Source organism: Pteropus alecto, unplaced genomic scaffold (assembly GCF_000325575.1).
Source record: "Pteropus alecto unplaced genomic scaffold, ASM32557v1 scaffold176, whole genome shotgun sequence".
Classification (NCBI taxonomy): domain Eukaryota; kingdom Metazoa; phylum Chordata; class Mammalia; order Chiroptera; family Pteropodidae; genus Pteropus; species Pteropus alecto.
The window spans coordinates 281905-298993 of NW_006438644.1; the positions used below are offsets into that span (position 1 = coordinate 281905).

Below are 17089 nucleotides of genomic sequence, written 5' to 3' on the forward strand. Positions count from 1 at the left end.
CTCTGGGATGTTTAATCCTGGGATTTTTACTAATAAGGTTTTCTTGCATCTCCCCTTTTGTGTAATGGGCACAATATCTTTTCTTCCTGCCTCATAGGATTGTTGACAAAATGAAAGGGGACACGTGCTGGGGAGAGAGTATGTGGCATCAGTGTGTGATTTAACTCTAGATTCCTATTTAGCTTTTTCTACTTATCCCTGAGCCTCAGTGGTCTAATCTTTAAAACAGGAACATTAACACTGCATGGGCCATTGTAAAAATTGAATAGAATAGAATTGAAATTGAATAGAATCACGGTGGAAACACCTAACCCACACTAGGCTGAAAGGATTCGCCTCTTTTTGGAAAAGTACAAAGCACAGAGAATAGATGCAGACAATAGCGATGATATTGAATGGCCCTCAAGGGAATCCGTCATGGTGTTTGACATTTCAATTGGAAATGTACATGACCATGAATGGTATCACATTTTTCCAAATCTTCCTATGGAATGTAGGATCTTCAAGGAGAAGCCCCGTATCACTTGCTTCACCTGAAGATTGAGGTGGAGAAGAACAGATTCTTGGCCTGTGTAGAAGAATGCAGAGCTGAGCTGGATCGCGAAACCAAGCTGGTATCCCAGGAAGGCAGTGAAAAGCTTATCAAAGAGCACAGGGTACGTGCGTCTCCCACACCCCGACTGCAGTCATGTAGCCACACGGTCACCTACAGGATATAGCCGATGCTTTGGTTTGAGTCTTAAAACACGAAATAGCTTAATTACTTTACGTGATAGTCTCAATGGGATCTTCCTTCGTTTTTTTCTATGAAAGTATAAAAATATTGTGTGGCTTCTCATGGGTTCTGTAAATGTTTATTGCTTTCTAGATTTTCTTCAGAGACAAAGGTCTTCATCATCTGTGTGAGAAAAGGTTACAGCTCATTGAAGAACTGTGTCTGAAACTCCCAGTCCGGGACCCTGGAAGGAACACACCTGAAACCTGTCACGCGACCCTCAAAGAGCTCAGAGCTGCCATCGACAGCACCTACGCGAAGCTCGTGGATGATCCGGACAAGTGGAAAGACTACGCCAGCAGGTGGTCTTGAAACTGTTCCCTTAGAAGGACGGACATAGCAGATTATAATTCTGTTACTACAATGATTATTACAAAACGAGAAACGACATACGTTTTACCTTATGCAATAAAGAAAATCAGATTGTAGGATTTTGCTCTTGTTCTTATACAGAAATGCTTCATTCGACAAAAAGAATGGGTTTCAGTCAAAAACGGTGGAGCATTTTATTTCCAAATAACCCAGATGTGATCTTTGGAGGCAGAACTGGTTAATCCCTTTCTCTTGGATTTCCTCCTATTTCCCAAAGGATGACTTCTGACTCTTTAGCTTCCTGTCTCACTCTGGTGGGGACATGTGAGGCCCGACCTCAGACGGTACCTTCCATACTCCCAGGTGCTCAGACCCCAGGACACACCTTTTTCCTCAGCTCAGCTCCACCTGTTCCATTTTCTCTCTCCTCCAACTGACCGAGCACAGAAGCGGCCATCCCTGCTCTGAGCTTTATGCTCCTTTAAGGAACAATTTCCAAAAATACTTGCTAATCAATTTGCTTATTGCTCGATTGTTACGTTTCCACAAATGAATTCAAAGTAGAAAATGTATCGTAACTGTTCCGATATGTTCTCCCTTTAATAAGCAAACGCCGGTGTTGTTTCAGAATTTCTGAGCTCTCATCCTGGATCGCTGCAAAGGAGACACAGTTGAAGGGGGTTAAGAGTGAGACCATCAGTACTGCCAACCATGGAGAGTTTAAACGGGCGGTAGAGGTAAGTTCTGGGCCACTTTTTGTTGCTGAGATTTTCATTCATAAAAAAATAATGATAGACTATTTAATCGATGTCTTTTTTTTTCTTTCTATAAAAATAAAGTTCCTGAAAATGAAGCAATGTTAAAATTAATCTTAAAACTAAGCTGCCTCATGTTACCGTGGAGAACTTTGAGATTGTTGTTGGCTTTGAGATTTCACCATGCTCAGCGGTGCTTCTCATGCATCTTTAGCTGATGCGGGATCCCGAGAGGAAAACCGCGTGCATGGGTGTGCCACACTGTGGGATTTCAGAACTGTCTCAGACAACGCGAACCCTGTGGGGTTTTAATACGTGTCAGCCATTCGAAAGCCAGATCACAGTAAATGAGGGATTTAGACAAGGTCTCTAAGCATCCTTTCCATGTCACATTCAGCCTGGATTGGATCAACCCCTGTGAGCTTGTGGACAGCCTGATAACCCATCCATGCCAGAGCCTCAGGTCTGTTTGCATCCTGTGAATGGCATGGAGCAGCCCTCTGCCTCTTAGATTGGCTCTTAGTTTGGGAGACTCACAGTACTGTGAAAAGGCTTTATCGTTCAGTCTTCTGAAACTTTGCAAGTTGCATACTTAATGAGAATATTTTCCCTTTCTATTCCTATCCTCTAAATTTCACTTTTTTCTATTAAAATTATAATCCCCTTAAATGCTAGAGGTGCTCAATGATATCATGCTATACCAACAGAAGGATATCGATATATGCTGTCAGTTGCTGTTGTATTACAAAAAAACATTCTCCTGGTAGAATGACAGATCACTTGCTTCTGGAACCAGCCGTTTTCTAGCTAGTATGCATTTGCCCTATAAGACCCTCCGTTGCATCATGCGTGATAAGAAATGGTGTTACCCAAAAAGGCAGTTGGAGACCACTGCCCTCGTGGTACCCAGGGTGGGTGTCGGAGGGAGAGGCTGCCTCCGTCGCCTTTCCTTTGGTCCCCAGCGCTACAAGGGCTGAGGCCCCAGAGTCTTACTGGCGTTGTCTTGGCCAGTAAGCCCTCCCTTTCCAAATTAGAGTCATTCTCCTGTTTGTGCATCTCATTCTCAGGCATTCTGACTTCTAAAAGCTAACCGAAATGAGGCATAAAATGTGAGTTAATGAAACCAAGTAAATCTTTAGGGCATTCATAATAAGATTAAAAAAAAAAATAAGGACTCTTTTATTCTTTTTTCCAAAAAATACTATGTTCCTTCTAACTCACAGAAAGTAAGATAAGAAAGGCTACTGTACTTTATAATTCCCAATTTGTATCACATGTTCTTTTACGGTACCTTTAAAAGTGTCATTGTTGTGATCAAGGGGATATCCGTAAGTATCTAACCATGTAATTATGAAGGTAATTTTTGGTATAGAGAGTACTGATTTTACACGTAGGGTATTGGCATTGGGGAAACATTTCTTTCCAGCACTTGTGGACTTTTGTTAAAGATCCAAACAAAGTAAAATAAGCAGGCACTCTACTGGTAAATGAATGTCTAGCATTCCAGCCTCCACCTTACATACTGTCTTAGGTGAGTCCTTTCTTGCCGGAAAGTTATGATTCGCAATTGTATTTGGTTCATCGAAAGTGTTCTTTCATTCCAGGAGATAAGAAGGGGTGTTACCCAAAAAGGCGAGACTCTCGGCTGGCTGAAATCCAGGCTTAAAATTTTGGTTGAAGTTTCTTCTGAGAAAGAAGCCCAAATGCAAGGAGATGAGCTGGCAAAGTTATCCAGTTCCTTCAAGGCTCTCGGAACTTTGTTGTCAGAGGTATGCCATTTATTCACATTCTAAACAGTTCTGGGTGAGGAATCTGGAAGGTTCTTTTTCTTTGGGTTGTAATTTAACAATTTTATAAAGAAATTTTAGTTGGAACAGAATAATTGGTACTTATATGAATATTGGAGGGGAAGGTCAGTAGGATGTTTGAATTATGATCTGTGCCATTATCAGATGTATTAGTGCAGGTTAATGATTGATATCTGAAGTACAAAGCTTATCAGATCCATGCTTTTTCACTCATACTAAGAGCATTGTTTCTTGGTCAGTTTAAGGTAAATCATGAGGTTAAGAAGTCAGGTTTGAGAATCAAACAAACGGAGAGCTAGAGTTTAACTCTGATACTCCCTTTCATGTGTAGCCTTGAGGCTGTCATTATGTAACCTTATGTAACCTCTGACCCTGTCACTTAATATCTATACACCTTGATTTTCTTACATGTACAACAGGGCTAAACATATACAAAAAGTAGGTGTCAAGAATATGATGCGATAATGTAGGTAAAGCAATTAGTACAGTGCCTGGAACAGAGTAAATGCTCAATAACTGATAGCTAGTAATGATAAAATATTCAGTGTTTAGTCTGCAGGCCAGTAAAATCTCTTAGGCAAGAGCTACTCATTTTAAACTTACTGACATATACTTCGATGTTTATAGATTAGAATATATAAACCCATCTACTTCATTTCGAGTACGGCCCCTTCCACTCACTGTGAGAATATTTTTGCTACCCCGGTTGTTGTACAAGTCTAATGAGTTTGTGCATGGGAAGATAATGTAAGCATGTAAAGTAGAATAGTTAGCTGTATTTCTTGAATTATCATTGGTAACCTTGCAAAAAATAATGATCAATTGGAGGACTACAAAGTTCCCTGGCTCTGAAGATCTGACATTTTCCCTAGCTGTCCCTAAAACTAACAATTTGATTGTCAATTAACCTTTTATATTTTTAATCCACGTAGATCTGCTTGAGACTCTAGTGGTGAATCTATATAAGCCAAAAATACTCTGAACTTTTGATTTTAGTTTTATATGATAATTTTGATAATTAAGAATTTTTGACAAATTGAAAACAGCGATAGGATTAATTAAATTTTAGAACATAAGCTAATTCAATCCTTTGATGATCTATCTGTTGTAGCTATAGTCAAGTTAGTTGCCACTACTATACTTTAAGTGAAATTCTGATACTCTTCTCTACTCTTTCTTTGGCTAAGGAGGCAAGGGTAAAAGTAAGCATAACAATACAAAAAGTAAATATATCTGCAGGGGATCTTTGATCTGAGACCTAACAAATAGTTTTAGTCATAGCAATAGATTAACTTTTATTTGGTTTTACACACACACATGCACACATGCACACACATAACTACTTTGGCAACCTTTAAAATGAGAAATTACTAGTCATTCTTTTACCAAGGCCATTTATTTGCTTTATCTTTCAAGTACTCACAAGACGCTGCCCATGAGACTCATAGCAACAATCTACTTCTAACAGATGCAGGCATTAATTCTTTGCATACTCATCGACCTTAAACTTCTGTATAATTTATATTAATACCCTTGTTTGTTAGTTAAGCACTTAGTGAAAGAAAAAAGAGAAGAAAGAAAAATAAACATTTTGTTCTCATAAAAATTTATATAAAAAGATAGATTTGACACATTCAATCCTTTGATTATAATCCATTTAGTATTTACATTACTATTGAACGCAAAGTGTTTGCAATTGTCTAGTGTAAGAAAAAAAAAGGCTCTGGATTGACACTATGTAATGAATAGTCACTTTTTTTTTTTTTAAAGAAAGGTGTGAATTACTGAGATCTAGAGTGTGTGGTTTTCCTAGGATGTTATTTCTATTTGTTTGGCAAACAGCATGCTCCAAGTTCCCTTGGACAAACTCAGAGCAGAAGAGGGTCAAAGAAAAAGTTAGCATAAGAGAAGGAGAAACTGGAAGGTTTCTGTAGAAAACAAATGATGATACAATGTTAAATGATCATCTTAGTGAAGATGGAGAGGGACAGACTTTGAAAACAAAAGATGCCGGTAAACTAAAATAGAGAAAGCCAGAGTTAGAAAGAAGACAAAGCTGAAAATTGAGGAAAATGACAAAAAAAAAAAAAAAGAATCTACCTAAGAATCATAAAGTTAGAAATTGTATTGATATTTTGTGTAGAAATATTGGAAGGGCATTTTCAACAAATACCTTTTTATTCTTTTTCCTCTATTCTTTTTCTTCCATTCAAGTTTTTTCCTTATTTACTTTAAATAAGATAGACTCAATTTTCTTACAACACACTTTTATAACTAGATTTTAGTCATGAGATTGTAATGAAAGGGATCCAGGAAACAATACATACAATATACAGTTTCATTATCCTGCCTTGATTACAAGGTCCTGTGGGTTTTTAATAAGGTGCAGAGAGCACCATATCTAATAAGGCTTGCAATTCCCATAGTGACTATGCAGTTTTAAATAAGCTTCAAAAATATATGAATGAATTAAAATTAGAGATCTGTGTATGTATTTCAAGTTGAGATAGACTTTACATATACTCTTAAAATATTTAAAGTTATATGAGCATATGATTTATAATTTTTTCATGAATACCTAGGTTGAAAAGATGTTAAGCAACGTTGGGGACTGTGTCCAGTACAAAGAAAGTGTGCAGAGTTCCCTTGAAGAGTTAATTTCTGGTTCTAAAGAGGTCCAGGACCAAGCCGAGAAGATACTGGACACTGAAAACCTGTTTGAAGCACAGCAGTTACTTCTTCACCACCAGGTAGAATGCCTCTTTACTTCTGTGCATGTATACAAAGTTGAGAACCAGAACCAGAGAGAGGAACCAGAGAGAGGAATAGTGTATCCACTGACCCACTGAGTAAGGACAAAGAAAGGGGTGGGGGGTTTGTGCGGGAAGAAACCCAGCTGAATGGTTCAAAAAAACTTGTCACTTCTGCTCTCTCTGTTAAGTGTTAAATATTTCAGAAGATCCTACAAGACAAATTTTTGGCTTGAATTATTTGATATAAAAAAGTTCAAGAAATATTGTGGAGAAAAAGTTGGTTTAGTTATGAAAACTGGCTAAATTATCCTTTCATAACAGAGATGGGAAGTACAGAGATAAATTCCTTTATACTTGAGATCAGTACTCTTTGGCCATCATGTTAAAATCTCACTTTTCAATTTACAACTTTGAATACATCTTAGGGAAATTACAGCTTATATGAAGTATTAGACCTTTCACGAGGGTATGTTCTTGTAAAGCAGGGGTCCCCAACCCCTGGGCGGTTGACCAGTACAGGCCCATGCATGGCCTGTTAGGAGCCTGGCCTCACAGCAGGAGGTGAGCTGTGGGAAAGCAAGCAAAGCTTCACCTGTTATTTCCAGCCGTTCCCCACCACTAACATCACTGCCTCAGCTCCACCTCAGATCATCAGGCATCAGATTCTCATAGGAGCACCGGTCCCTGGTGCCAAAAAGGTTGGGGACCGCTGTAAAGGATTAGAACTGGAAGTAAAGAAATTCTGGTACATATATTGATAATTAGCAATTTTGGTCAACTTTACTTGCAAATTCAATGTAAGTGAAAGTGTGATTCAAATCAAATATTATAATGACAAAATTCTAGTTAACTTAATGTATATAGCAAAATGCTAATTTTACATATAATAATGTATAAAAATGGAAATTTTATTAAAAGCATATGTAAAATAACAGTCTTTAGGCTTTGTAGATCAACTTAATAATTATAGAAAGGACCAGAGGGTAAGGGAAATGGGGGAGCAGGGAGGTAGACTGGGTAAAGGGGGTCAAATATGTGGTGACGGAAAGTAATTTAACTATAGGAGATGAACACAGTGTAAATATATATATGCCTTACTGTTAAAGTGTACAGCTGAAACATTGGATTTCATTAACCAATGTCACCATAAAAAATAAGTTAAAAAAATAATAAACTAAAAATAAAATAAAAATAATAATTATAAAAAGGCTGAGTACAAAAAAATGCTTAGTGTTATATTGTGATATTTGGATTTTAATAGACTTTAAGAGAAATATGAGATTGTGGATATTTGCATTAATATTTTGAAACTCCTTATATTTCTTGGATCAAGTGCTTGGTTATATGCATGTGTTTACTTTGTGAAAATCTGTAAGCTGTACACTTGAGATTTGCATACCATCCTGTTTGTACATTATACTTCAATAAAAAGTTTATTTTAAAACATAACTCTCCCCAGATATCTCAGCAGATTAATCATATTTAATATACCCAGGAATTACATTTCTTAATATTAGCATTTATACAGCATAAATAATTTAAAAACAGGAGGTAGGACTTTGTATTTTTAGGCAGAAAATAATTATTTTAGAATTATGACAAATAGATAGTTTGGCCAAATGCTTTCTGGAGTATTGCACAAAATGCTAAGTGCTGTCTAAATTTGCACACCATTAAAACACCAAGACCAAATTAATTATGTTGTTTACCATTAGAAACATAAAATATTTATAAATAATATTCATCTTTGACTAACAGAGTCCTGGCTCTTTAACTGTTCGCGTTAACTTTAAAATATAGTTCAGGCCCACGTGGTGTGAGGTCCTGCCTTTCGTAGCTCTGCTGAAGTGTGGGCGTCTATGTCCCTGCTTAGCCGCTTAGAGAATAACATTTATATCCATATGTTGAATAAATGCTTCCAGCAAAAAACAAAGAGGATCGCTGCAAAAAAGAGGGACGTGCAGCAGCAGATCGCACAGGATCGGCAGGGGGAAGGTGGGCTGCCGGGCCAAGTCCGGGAGGAGCTGCGGAAGCTGGAGAGCAGCCTGGACAGTGTGGAGCGCAGCAGGGAGAAGCAGGAACGCCGCATCCAGGTAGGAGGCTGGAAGTCAAGGGCGGTGTTAACTTCCGGGTCACGGGTTATGGCTCATATTAGCAGATGCAAGCGTGTGTTTCCGCCTCTGATGCTCCAACCTTGTGTTAAATATTCACATGAGTTATCTTATCTCTTTTAATCACTACATCGGGCCTTATGAGCCGGGGTACTGTAATTAGCACATTTTGTTGGTGTGGATACTTAAAGAGAAAATAACTTTACCCAAAGTCACAGAACAGTGATCACAAATAAAGCCAAGATTTTAATTCAGGCTTGTCTGAATCCAGAAATTTACATTGGATCATTTCACTTTTCCGAGCAGTCCAGCAGCCACACGGTTATGCCTTTTTGTAATCTGAAGGAAAGATAATCTATCTCTCCCTTTCATCCTTTCTTTTTTTGAGAGAAACTGGGAAGCTTTTTTTCCCCTTTGTCCTTTATCTACATTTTAAGTAATATCCTTAGATTTGTAGGACATTACAGTATATAGAAAATTCAGAGTCCTGGTCCACACATCCTCTTTTCGTAGATGACTCGAGACTCAAACAGAAATTCTTATAGAAGCCATTAGAATCACCTTTATTCAGTATAATTGTAAAATTTCTCAGAAGGTTAACTGGAAATTGGCCTAACAAAGAATGGAAATATGAACACTATTTTGTGACACACTTTGATAATTTATAACATTACATGTTTTTTTTTTTGTTTTTTAAAATTTAGGTCACATTAAGAAAATGGGAGCGATTTGAAACAAACAAAGAAACAGTGGTCAGATACCTTTTTCAAACAGGTTCCAGCCATGAACGCTTCTTGAGTTTTAGCAGTTTGGAAAGTTTATCTTCAGAATTGGAACAGACAAAGGTATATCAGTAAGACTGTAGAATTCCTTTGTACTACTCATCGTTCAGAAGAAAAACTGTGTTTCTCCTCCCTTATTGCTATTATTATAAGTATGCATTTAATCAGTACTTATTATTTATTGATCAATCACTCTTCAACACACTGGTCAGGTTGCTCTGGGGAATGAAAAAATAACTAAGATTTAAAATCAAGAACTAAGAGAAACTTCTCATTAAAGTAGGAAATCATTCCCTAATAGATGAATGCATTTAAAAAAAAAAATCTTTCTTAAGGCAGTGATATTTTTTACCTGAACTTTAAAGGGAGCTAAGACATAGAAAAACAGAGTTTGGGGCAGACAATGAACATCCCTGTAATTGGAAATGACATAAAGTGTAACTGTATTAGATAAGGGGATTCTATACTATGAAGCAGGGAAATGGAAGTACAGTCATAAAGGAAGATGGAGTCACATTGCAAAGACTCTTGAAGGCCTAAGGCATTATTCTTTAGGCAACACAGAACCCTTAAAGGTTTTAAAGAAAGAACTTCACGAAATCGGAGCTGTGCTTGAGGGTGATGAGTTTAAAGCAAGTGTAAAAAATTGAAAAGGTAAAAGACTGGAGTCAGGGGATCTGATGAGAAAGTTACTGCATATGTACATTACTAAAGGCGTGAATTTGGGTGATGGGGATGGCAATAGGACAGATGCAAGGACAGAGAGTGAAGGAAAAGAAGGCGATACCCAAAGTTCTGAGCCTGACAAAGACAATGAGAGTGAGACCGGAACTTGAGAAAGTAGTTATTAGTGAGGAAAGATGACCACCTCTGTTTTGGACATACTGATTTTGAGGCTCCAGTGGCACATCCAAGAGGTAATATCTAGGTGAGCTTCAGCCTGTACGCTAAATGACTTAGACACTCATAGCAGACTGATACATTTGTACAAAGCATTTAGAGTTGTACAGGTTATTTTGGTTCCTGTTGCCATGTTTTAGGTGTATAAAAAGATTGAATAAGTATAGGAATGTCTTGGCTAATGTATTAGAAAGAAGACTTACACATTCATCCTTTCATAGCCTCTGGCAAGTAAACCCCTGTGCTTTTGTTTTCTTACCAGTGAAAGGCTTCTTTGTCTCTCATACTGCTGGTTTGTTTTTTTTTTTTAAATTATTTCTTCTATTATTAACTTACTGAGGAATTCGAAGTTTTATAAAGCCATAAAATCTTTCAATCCTGTATGATTTTTATCAGCCATTTAAATAGAACATTATATTTAATTGTAATTTTAATTATTTTATATGTTAAAAATATATAAGGTATTTTTTATAAACACAACTATATTTATTGAGTTATCATCTGAGAGAGGAGGGGTTCCACCCAGATTCCACGCAGGGAACAATGGAAAAATATTTTTGTGAGGATTTTGGATAACTGTGAAGGTAGAGATCTGGTTGTGTATATAAAAAGAAATAGTTTAGCAAAGTTTATTCAGGCCATGATGAAAATACATCTGTTTTATTGCTCAGAATATTATATGCTAATAGTCATAGATGAGGAGACTCTGCAGTATGTGTATGCAATATATTTGAGGACAGAGCTTAATAGAAGATGCCTTCCTAACAATTATATCTTTTTCTAGGAGTTTTCTAAACGAACGGAAGGTATTGCAGTCCAGGCTGAGAATCTTGTGAAGGAAGCTTCAGAGATACCACTTGGGCCCCAGAATAAGCATCTGCTTCAGCAGCAGGCCAAGTCAATCAGAGAACAAGTCAGAAAATTAGAAGACACACTCGAAGAAGAGTATGTGCTTGACAAGTCCTAAACTTTCTTCTCTGAGATAAAGTTTCATACAGTCTTTCCTGTATATTGTATTCAAAATATTCTTTTAAAATCTCGGTGTCTGTGTATTTCAGCATGTTTTGAGGAAGCAACTCACAATTCAAAAGAAAGTATCAGCAACACAGAAGCCAACATCCATAACAGAGCAGGAAAAAAGCAAGGGGTGTGGATTTTGCATCGTAAACTCATTCTGTGCATGAGAAAGCCATATCTATTAAATTCTGTGGCCTTAGTACACTAGCAAGGGAATCTCACAAAAGAACCAATACTGGAAATACATTTTTTTACTCTATTATTCTGCTGTCACCAGTTAGAGGGAAGAGGAGCTATTTGGGTTGTGTAGATTCAAGACCTAAATTCATACGATATAGACCAAAGGTCTTCGTCTCCAAGAAGCTCACAGAGCTTGTTTACAATGCCTCAATATTCAGTTGTTACTGATTGATACTCTATTTTCAAAAATTAACTTCGAAAATCTATTTTATTTAAAAATATTTAATATATGTTTATCTAAAAAATAATAATAATAATAGTTGGGGGCATGCTATCCTGTTATGTACAAAATATACACCAAAAAGATTGGAGGGAATAAACATATAAGGATATGGCAATGTTCCTCAAAATAACATGGCAAAGCATTTGTATTTTAAAGGTTATTTAGTGGCAAATGGCTGACACATTTTTAAGGTATAGGACATAATTTCTGAGATGAATTTTAAAATCTAAAATTTGCTTTTAGTACTATTAACACCTTGAAATTAACATTGTACATTTGCCTAAACTTTAAAGTTTGTTAAATAATTTATTTAAAGGAAATTATGGCTCTGAGCTTTGAGAACTTTATATTAGATTTTATCTCTCAATGTATGAAAATAGTAAAACTTAAGAGTTTATTAGAAATGAAGCTACTTTATGAGGAATACTTTTTTGAATCTTTACTTCATTTAAAAACTTGCAACATAACTTGTACTGATTAAAGCATTGGGCACACCAGGGTATCCATTTGTGGCTGCAATATTATTTAATTTGACAATCAGTGATGCCATTGTATTTTTCTTGATGTCTTTAAGTGCCTTTTGGTAAACAGGGAAATTCTTTCATTTTTTTTTTTTAACCAAGTGACTTATCAATTCAATGATAATACTATAAGTTTCTTACTCTTTTTCTAAACTGAAAGCCATAATCACATGGTTATATATGCATAGCTAACACAAACTGGAAATCTATAGCTAAATTTTCGTTCACTTAGATTTATTACAAATAAAGCCCAAATTGTCTAAAAGCAGTTAGGGTGCTCACAGATAAGGATTTATAAAAGTATTTTGGAATCAAGGCCATACAAACATCTAAGAATAGCTGAAATTGTTATAAGTTATAGATTGCAGGCTTAGCTCTGATGATGGAAACAGTTCCTGCGTGAAGGCATGGAATTCAGATTATAAGCTCTATCTTAATTCATAAAGATGCATTTTGTAAAGATCTTTGAGTATAAAGCAGCACTGCAGTCTCTCTCCTCTAACGGCAAGAGGACCACGTCCACAAAAGTAGGAGCGCTAAAATTCTGTGTGCACTGGAATCTGTGCCGGCAGCTTAGTTAATAAGTCCTGGCAACTACTGGTCACGTGCAGAGTTTAACCAGGTTATGTGTGTATTCAAACCCCTTTGGACCCAGCAATATTTTGTTCGAAGCACAGTTTCATCCATAACATGGTGTAGATGCTACCTCGTTAAATGCTCATTCTCAGAGGAGACAGGAAGATGAGACTTGACAAACTACAGATCAAGTGTGCATTTTTTTTTCTCTGTTCTAATAGTTTCAACGTTGGCATGGTCACAAATGTCTTGACTATCTTTTCACCTGGTAATTTAAAGGAAAATGTATTGTTTTCTATTAAAATACTGCATTTTATTTACTTAATTTGGTTAATTTTAGTATTAAAACCATGGAAATGGTGAAAAACAAGTGGGATCATTTTGGCAATAATTTTGAGACCCTGTCCATCTGGATAACTGAGAAAGAAAAAGAACTCAATGCCTTGGAAACTTCGTCATCTGCCATGGACGTGCAAATCAGCCAAATTAAGGTGACCTGCTCACACGTTCATTACGTTAATAATTTATGTCTAGCTTTTAAAAACTCCTTTTTTAGGTTTCATCAAATCCTATTCAGTCCCAAACAAATCTTTCATTGCTCTGTGATCCTATTAAAATTAAGTTCACACAGAACGTTGAGCTAAGAGGTCTTAATTGATACTGGGCGACAGTTTATAGATGGAATTATGTATTAATATTGTCTAACTTACGCATTCAAAGTCAATATTGTGTGCAATATCATTAAAATGTTTTTATGGTTACAGTATTCTTTTCCTTGATTTTGAATTAATCTCATTGGAGTGCTCTGTTAATTCATTTATACAACATGAAATGTAGTCATCATCTACAACTGTACTTTATAGAATCGTCCCAAATATCTAGTTCAAATATTAGTGGCATTTACCCTCAAAAGCACAAGGAGGAGAAATTACTTTCTTTAGGCAAAGCAATCAGAGCCCATTGCTACAGTTCTTTCATTTGTGATGAACTTGGGGGCATGGACTGTGTTGCTCTGATACTTAAGCTCCCTCAGCTCCAAAATAACCATGTGTATAGACTATCCTTGTTTACTTCATTCGAATAATTTAAGAAAAAAGTGAGCTGAAAGAAATGAATTCTGAGTGTTCATTTCTCTTTTTTTTAATAGACAATTTTTACATATTTTCAAAATTAGGCTACTTCTTTTTCTATCTCAGCTCATTTTATTGGAATGGGAAACCCTCTGCATTTCATTGGATTAAATGTAGTAAAATAAATATGAAAGTGAGAGAACATTTCACATTATGACGCAGAACAAGTTATTGTCATGTGCACAGTGGGAGGGTGCAATGTTGCCTAGCCAAGTTTATGTGCTGTGCAGATTATCCCGGTTTATCATGCATCTTTCGCAAGCAAGGCTATGTGGAGTCTGGTATACAGTGTCTGCTTCTGTCTTGTGTGGTATACCAGGAAAACCGGAAGCCAAGCCATTAAAGAATATTCATGAGTATGTTTAATCTTTAAAACAATTTTTAAAAGTTGTCCTTTAATTATTTTTACTAAATTTTAAGAACACAAAGAATAGCATTCAAATAGTTTTGTCTCAAAAATTTCCTTTCAAAATTTTTGACATAGACTCTTTAATTTGCTTATCCTTTCTATTAATTCATTTCACTATTATTTAAACCTTAATTCCAGGACTTCGAAAATATATCAGTGATCAAATTTCATCACCTTATTGCTCTGTAGGAAACCAAATGATTACATATTTTAATTTTAAATATATAAACATTCAATTGTGAATTTCCATGCTATCAGATGAAAATTACATTTTAACATTCCAATATGGCATTTTGAAACAAGCTATAAATGTATTAAATAAATATAAATATCAGAAAATACATACTTGCTATAAATAAGCAAAGACAGAGTGGAATGCACTTTACTATGGAATTTGGCTAATAGGTTAATGTTTTATTTCCAAACAAAAGACTACTGTGGGAAATATTAAAAATATGATAGTACTTTGTCATAATGTTTCCAATTTAAAACTATTAGGATAAAATTAGTTCACAACATTAGTATTGTTGTGAAATCTTTTTTATAAGCCCGTTTTTGTTCTTCATTATGTGCTATTCCAAATTGATTTCTTATTCCTAATTGATAATTTATAAGTGATAAGAGCACATACTGGGTTCATTTTTCATCTTCTCTTCTTAGATTAGAAAAAATTACTGCCACAGTCCAACAACTCTATTATATAGCTTGCATTTACGAATTTCTCGATGACATATTACTCTAAGAACTAAGAACTTCGATCTTAACTAAGATTGTTTCACTGAAGTATTGCAAGCGCCTAGAACAATTATTGGCACATCAGAGACACTCAATATACTTTGTTTAATTTATGAGTAATTTTTCTAAAACCTATCATTTAAAAAACAGCTCAATGAAGGAAGATTTTATTAATGCTCAAACAAATATCTATCAGATATACTGCTATAGTCATGCATATGAAAAATAAAAATAAGTGATTCACAGGCACTGATCTGGTATAAATTATCTCTGATTGTCTCATCTAGACAGAAATTATTTCCCACTATGTTATCTCATCTAGACAGGAGTCACATTTATCTGTTTTTAGGGTAACTGTATTTTCCATTTTGATTACCTGAAATTTAGACTTGTCTGAATTTTTTGCTTTATCTTGATTGGACTGTTTGACTCTTTTCCTCAAAGAAATAATTTTCATTCTCTTATACATAAATATGCCTGTATGTTTATGAGAGACACCGCCCTCCACACACACACACACACACGCACACACACACACACACACCCACACACCCCTTTAGTGGCTTTCAGCACTTTTCACATATCGGCTAATATATAAAATGTTCTCTGGCCCCAATGGAAATTATAGTACGTGGGCTCTTTACTGCACAGGTAATGAATAAAGCAGTGGTCACAGAGTGGGGCCCAGGGTCGGCCACAGAAGCATCACCTGAGAAGTTGTTAGAAATTACAGGTCTTGGCCCCACCTTAGACCTATTGAATCTGAGTTCCTCGAACGGGGACCAGGTGATCTTAATGTATTCCAAACTTGGAAACCACTGGCATAAAAAATGGATGGTAAATTTGAAGAGACTGGCTTCAGGTAGGAGTGGAATCAGAAAAGCTTTTAGTCTGGTAAAATATGAACTACTCAACCACATTTTAGGAAATGTACATGAAATGTCAATATTAGCATTCCTGTGAGTTATTGGAACACACTGCTTCCCAGATCCATTGGTTAAAATACTTGTAAGCTGGGAATTCTCTGTAACTTCAGAGATACTTGAAGAGTTCCAGGGACATCTCTCTGCTCACTTCACTGCAAGCAGCATAGCTGTTTCTCTTTTTCCTCTATCCAGAGAGCATGCTCACCACGTTTCTATTTTTTAGACATTCTCTGCATATCTATTCCTTAAAAAATGAGGTCAGGAAACACATGATGTTTTTCATAGCTGTTCTGTAGCTGTCCTACTACGTTAAAATGTCAGGTTTCTCTTTCTGCAAATAATTATATCATTTCAGGAAGGCAAGCTTGCTCATTTTCCTTGTTTTATTAGGTCACAATTCAAGAAATAGAAAGTAAGATCAGCAGCATTACAGGACTAGAAGAAGAAGTTCAGTCTTTTGCCCAGTTTCTTACCACCGGAGAATCTGCTCGAATGAAAGCCAAGTTGACACAGATAAGACGATACTGGGAAGAGCTCCGAGAGCATGCGCAGTGTCTGGAAGGAACAATCCTGGGGCATATATCTCAGCAGCAAAAGTTTGAAGAGAATCTTAGAAAGGTAAGGACTGATTCATCCACGTTAAGTTACCTGTTTCATGTTGCATTAATAGCGAAACGCAATACACAATCCAGAAATAGTGGAACAAAGAAAAGATACCATATATCAGTTATTATCAAGTTATCAGTGATACCTACATTTATAATTATTTATATGGTACACCTTTTGAGGGAATATAAAAATGTGTTCAGATAGACATTTGTATTTTTTTAGATTTATTTATATTTTTTTCAAATAATAGGATGCATTCATTTTAGATTTTTAAAAACTGAATTGAAAGTTATCCAAAAAAGATAGGCATGCTGCTTTGCCTTGATGTATATTTTTCTCACCATGATTTTTCTATTTCACCAATGATTTAGATTCAGCAGTCTGTGTCTGAATTTGAAGATAAACTTGCTGATCCAATTAAAATATGTTCTTCAGCTACAGAAACATACAAAGCTCTTCAAGAACATATGGTAAGAGTGTGATTCAACATTTCTGCTTATTTATGAA

At 35.9% G+C, this 17089-nt stretch overlaps 1 protein-coding gene across 1 annotated transcript in view; it reads left to right on the top strand.

Moving 5' to 3' along the window:
• Nucleotides 1-17089, top strand: part of LOC112469032 (nesprin-1-like) — a 134027-nt gene that overhangs the window by 75379 nt on the left and 41559 nt on the right. The window contains 11 exon segments of the mRNA XM_025049483.1: nt 498-656; nt 869-1077; nt 1716-1824; nt 3447-3611; nt 6233-6400; nt 8326-8496; nt 9219-9359; nt 10981-11141; nt 13114-13264; nt 16364-16591; nt 16954-17052. Coding sequence (XP_024905251.1) covers nt 498-656; nt 869-1077; nt 1716-1824; nt 3447-3611; nt 6233-6400; nt 8326-8496; nt 9219-9359; nt 10981-11141; nt 13114-13264; nt 16364-16591; nt 16954-17052 — 1761 coding nt within the window.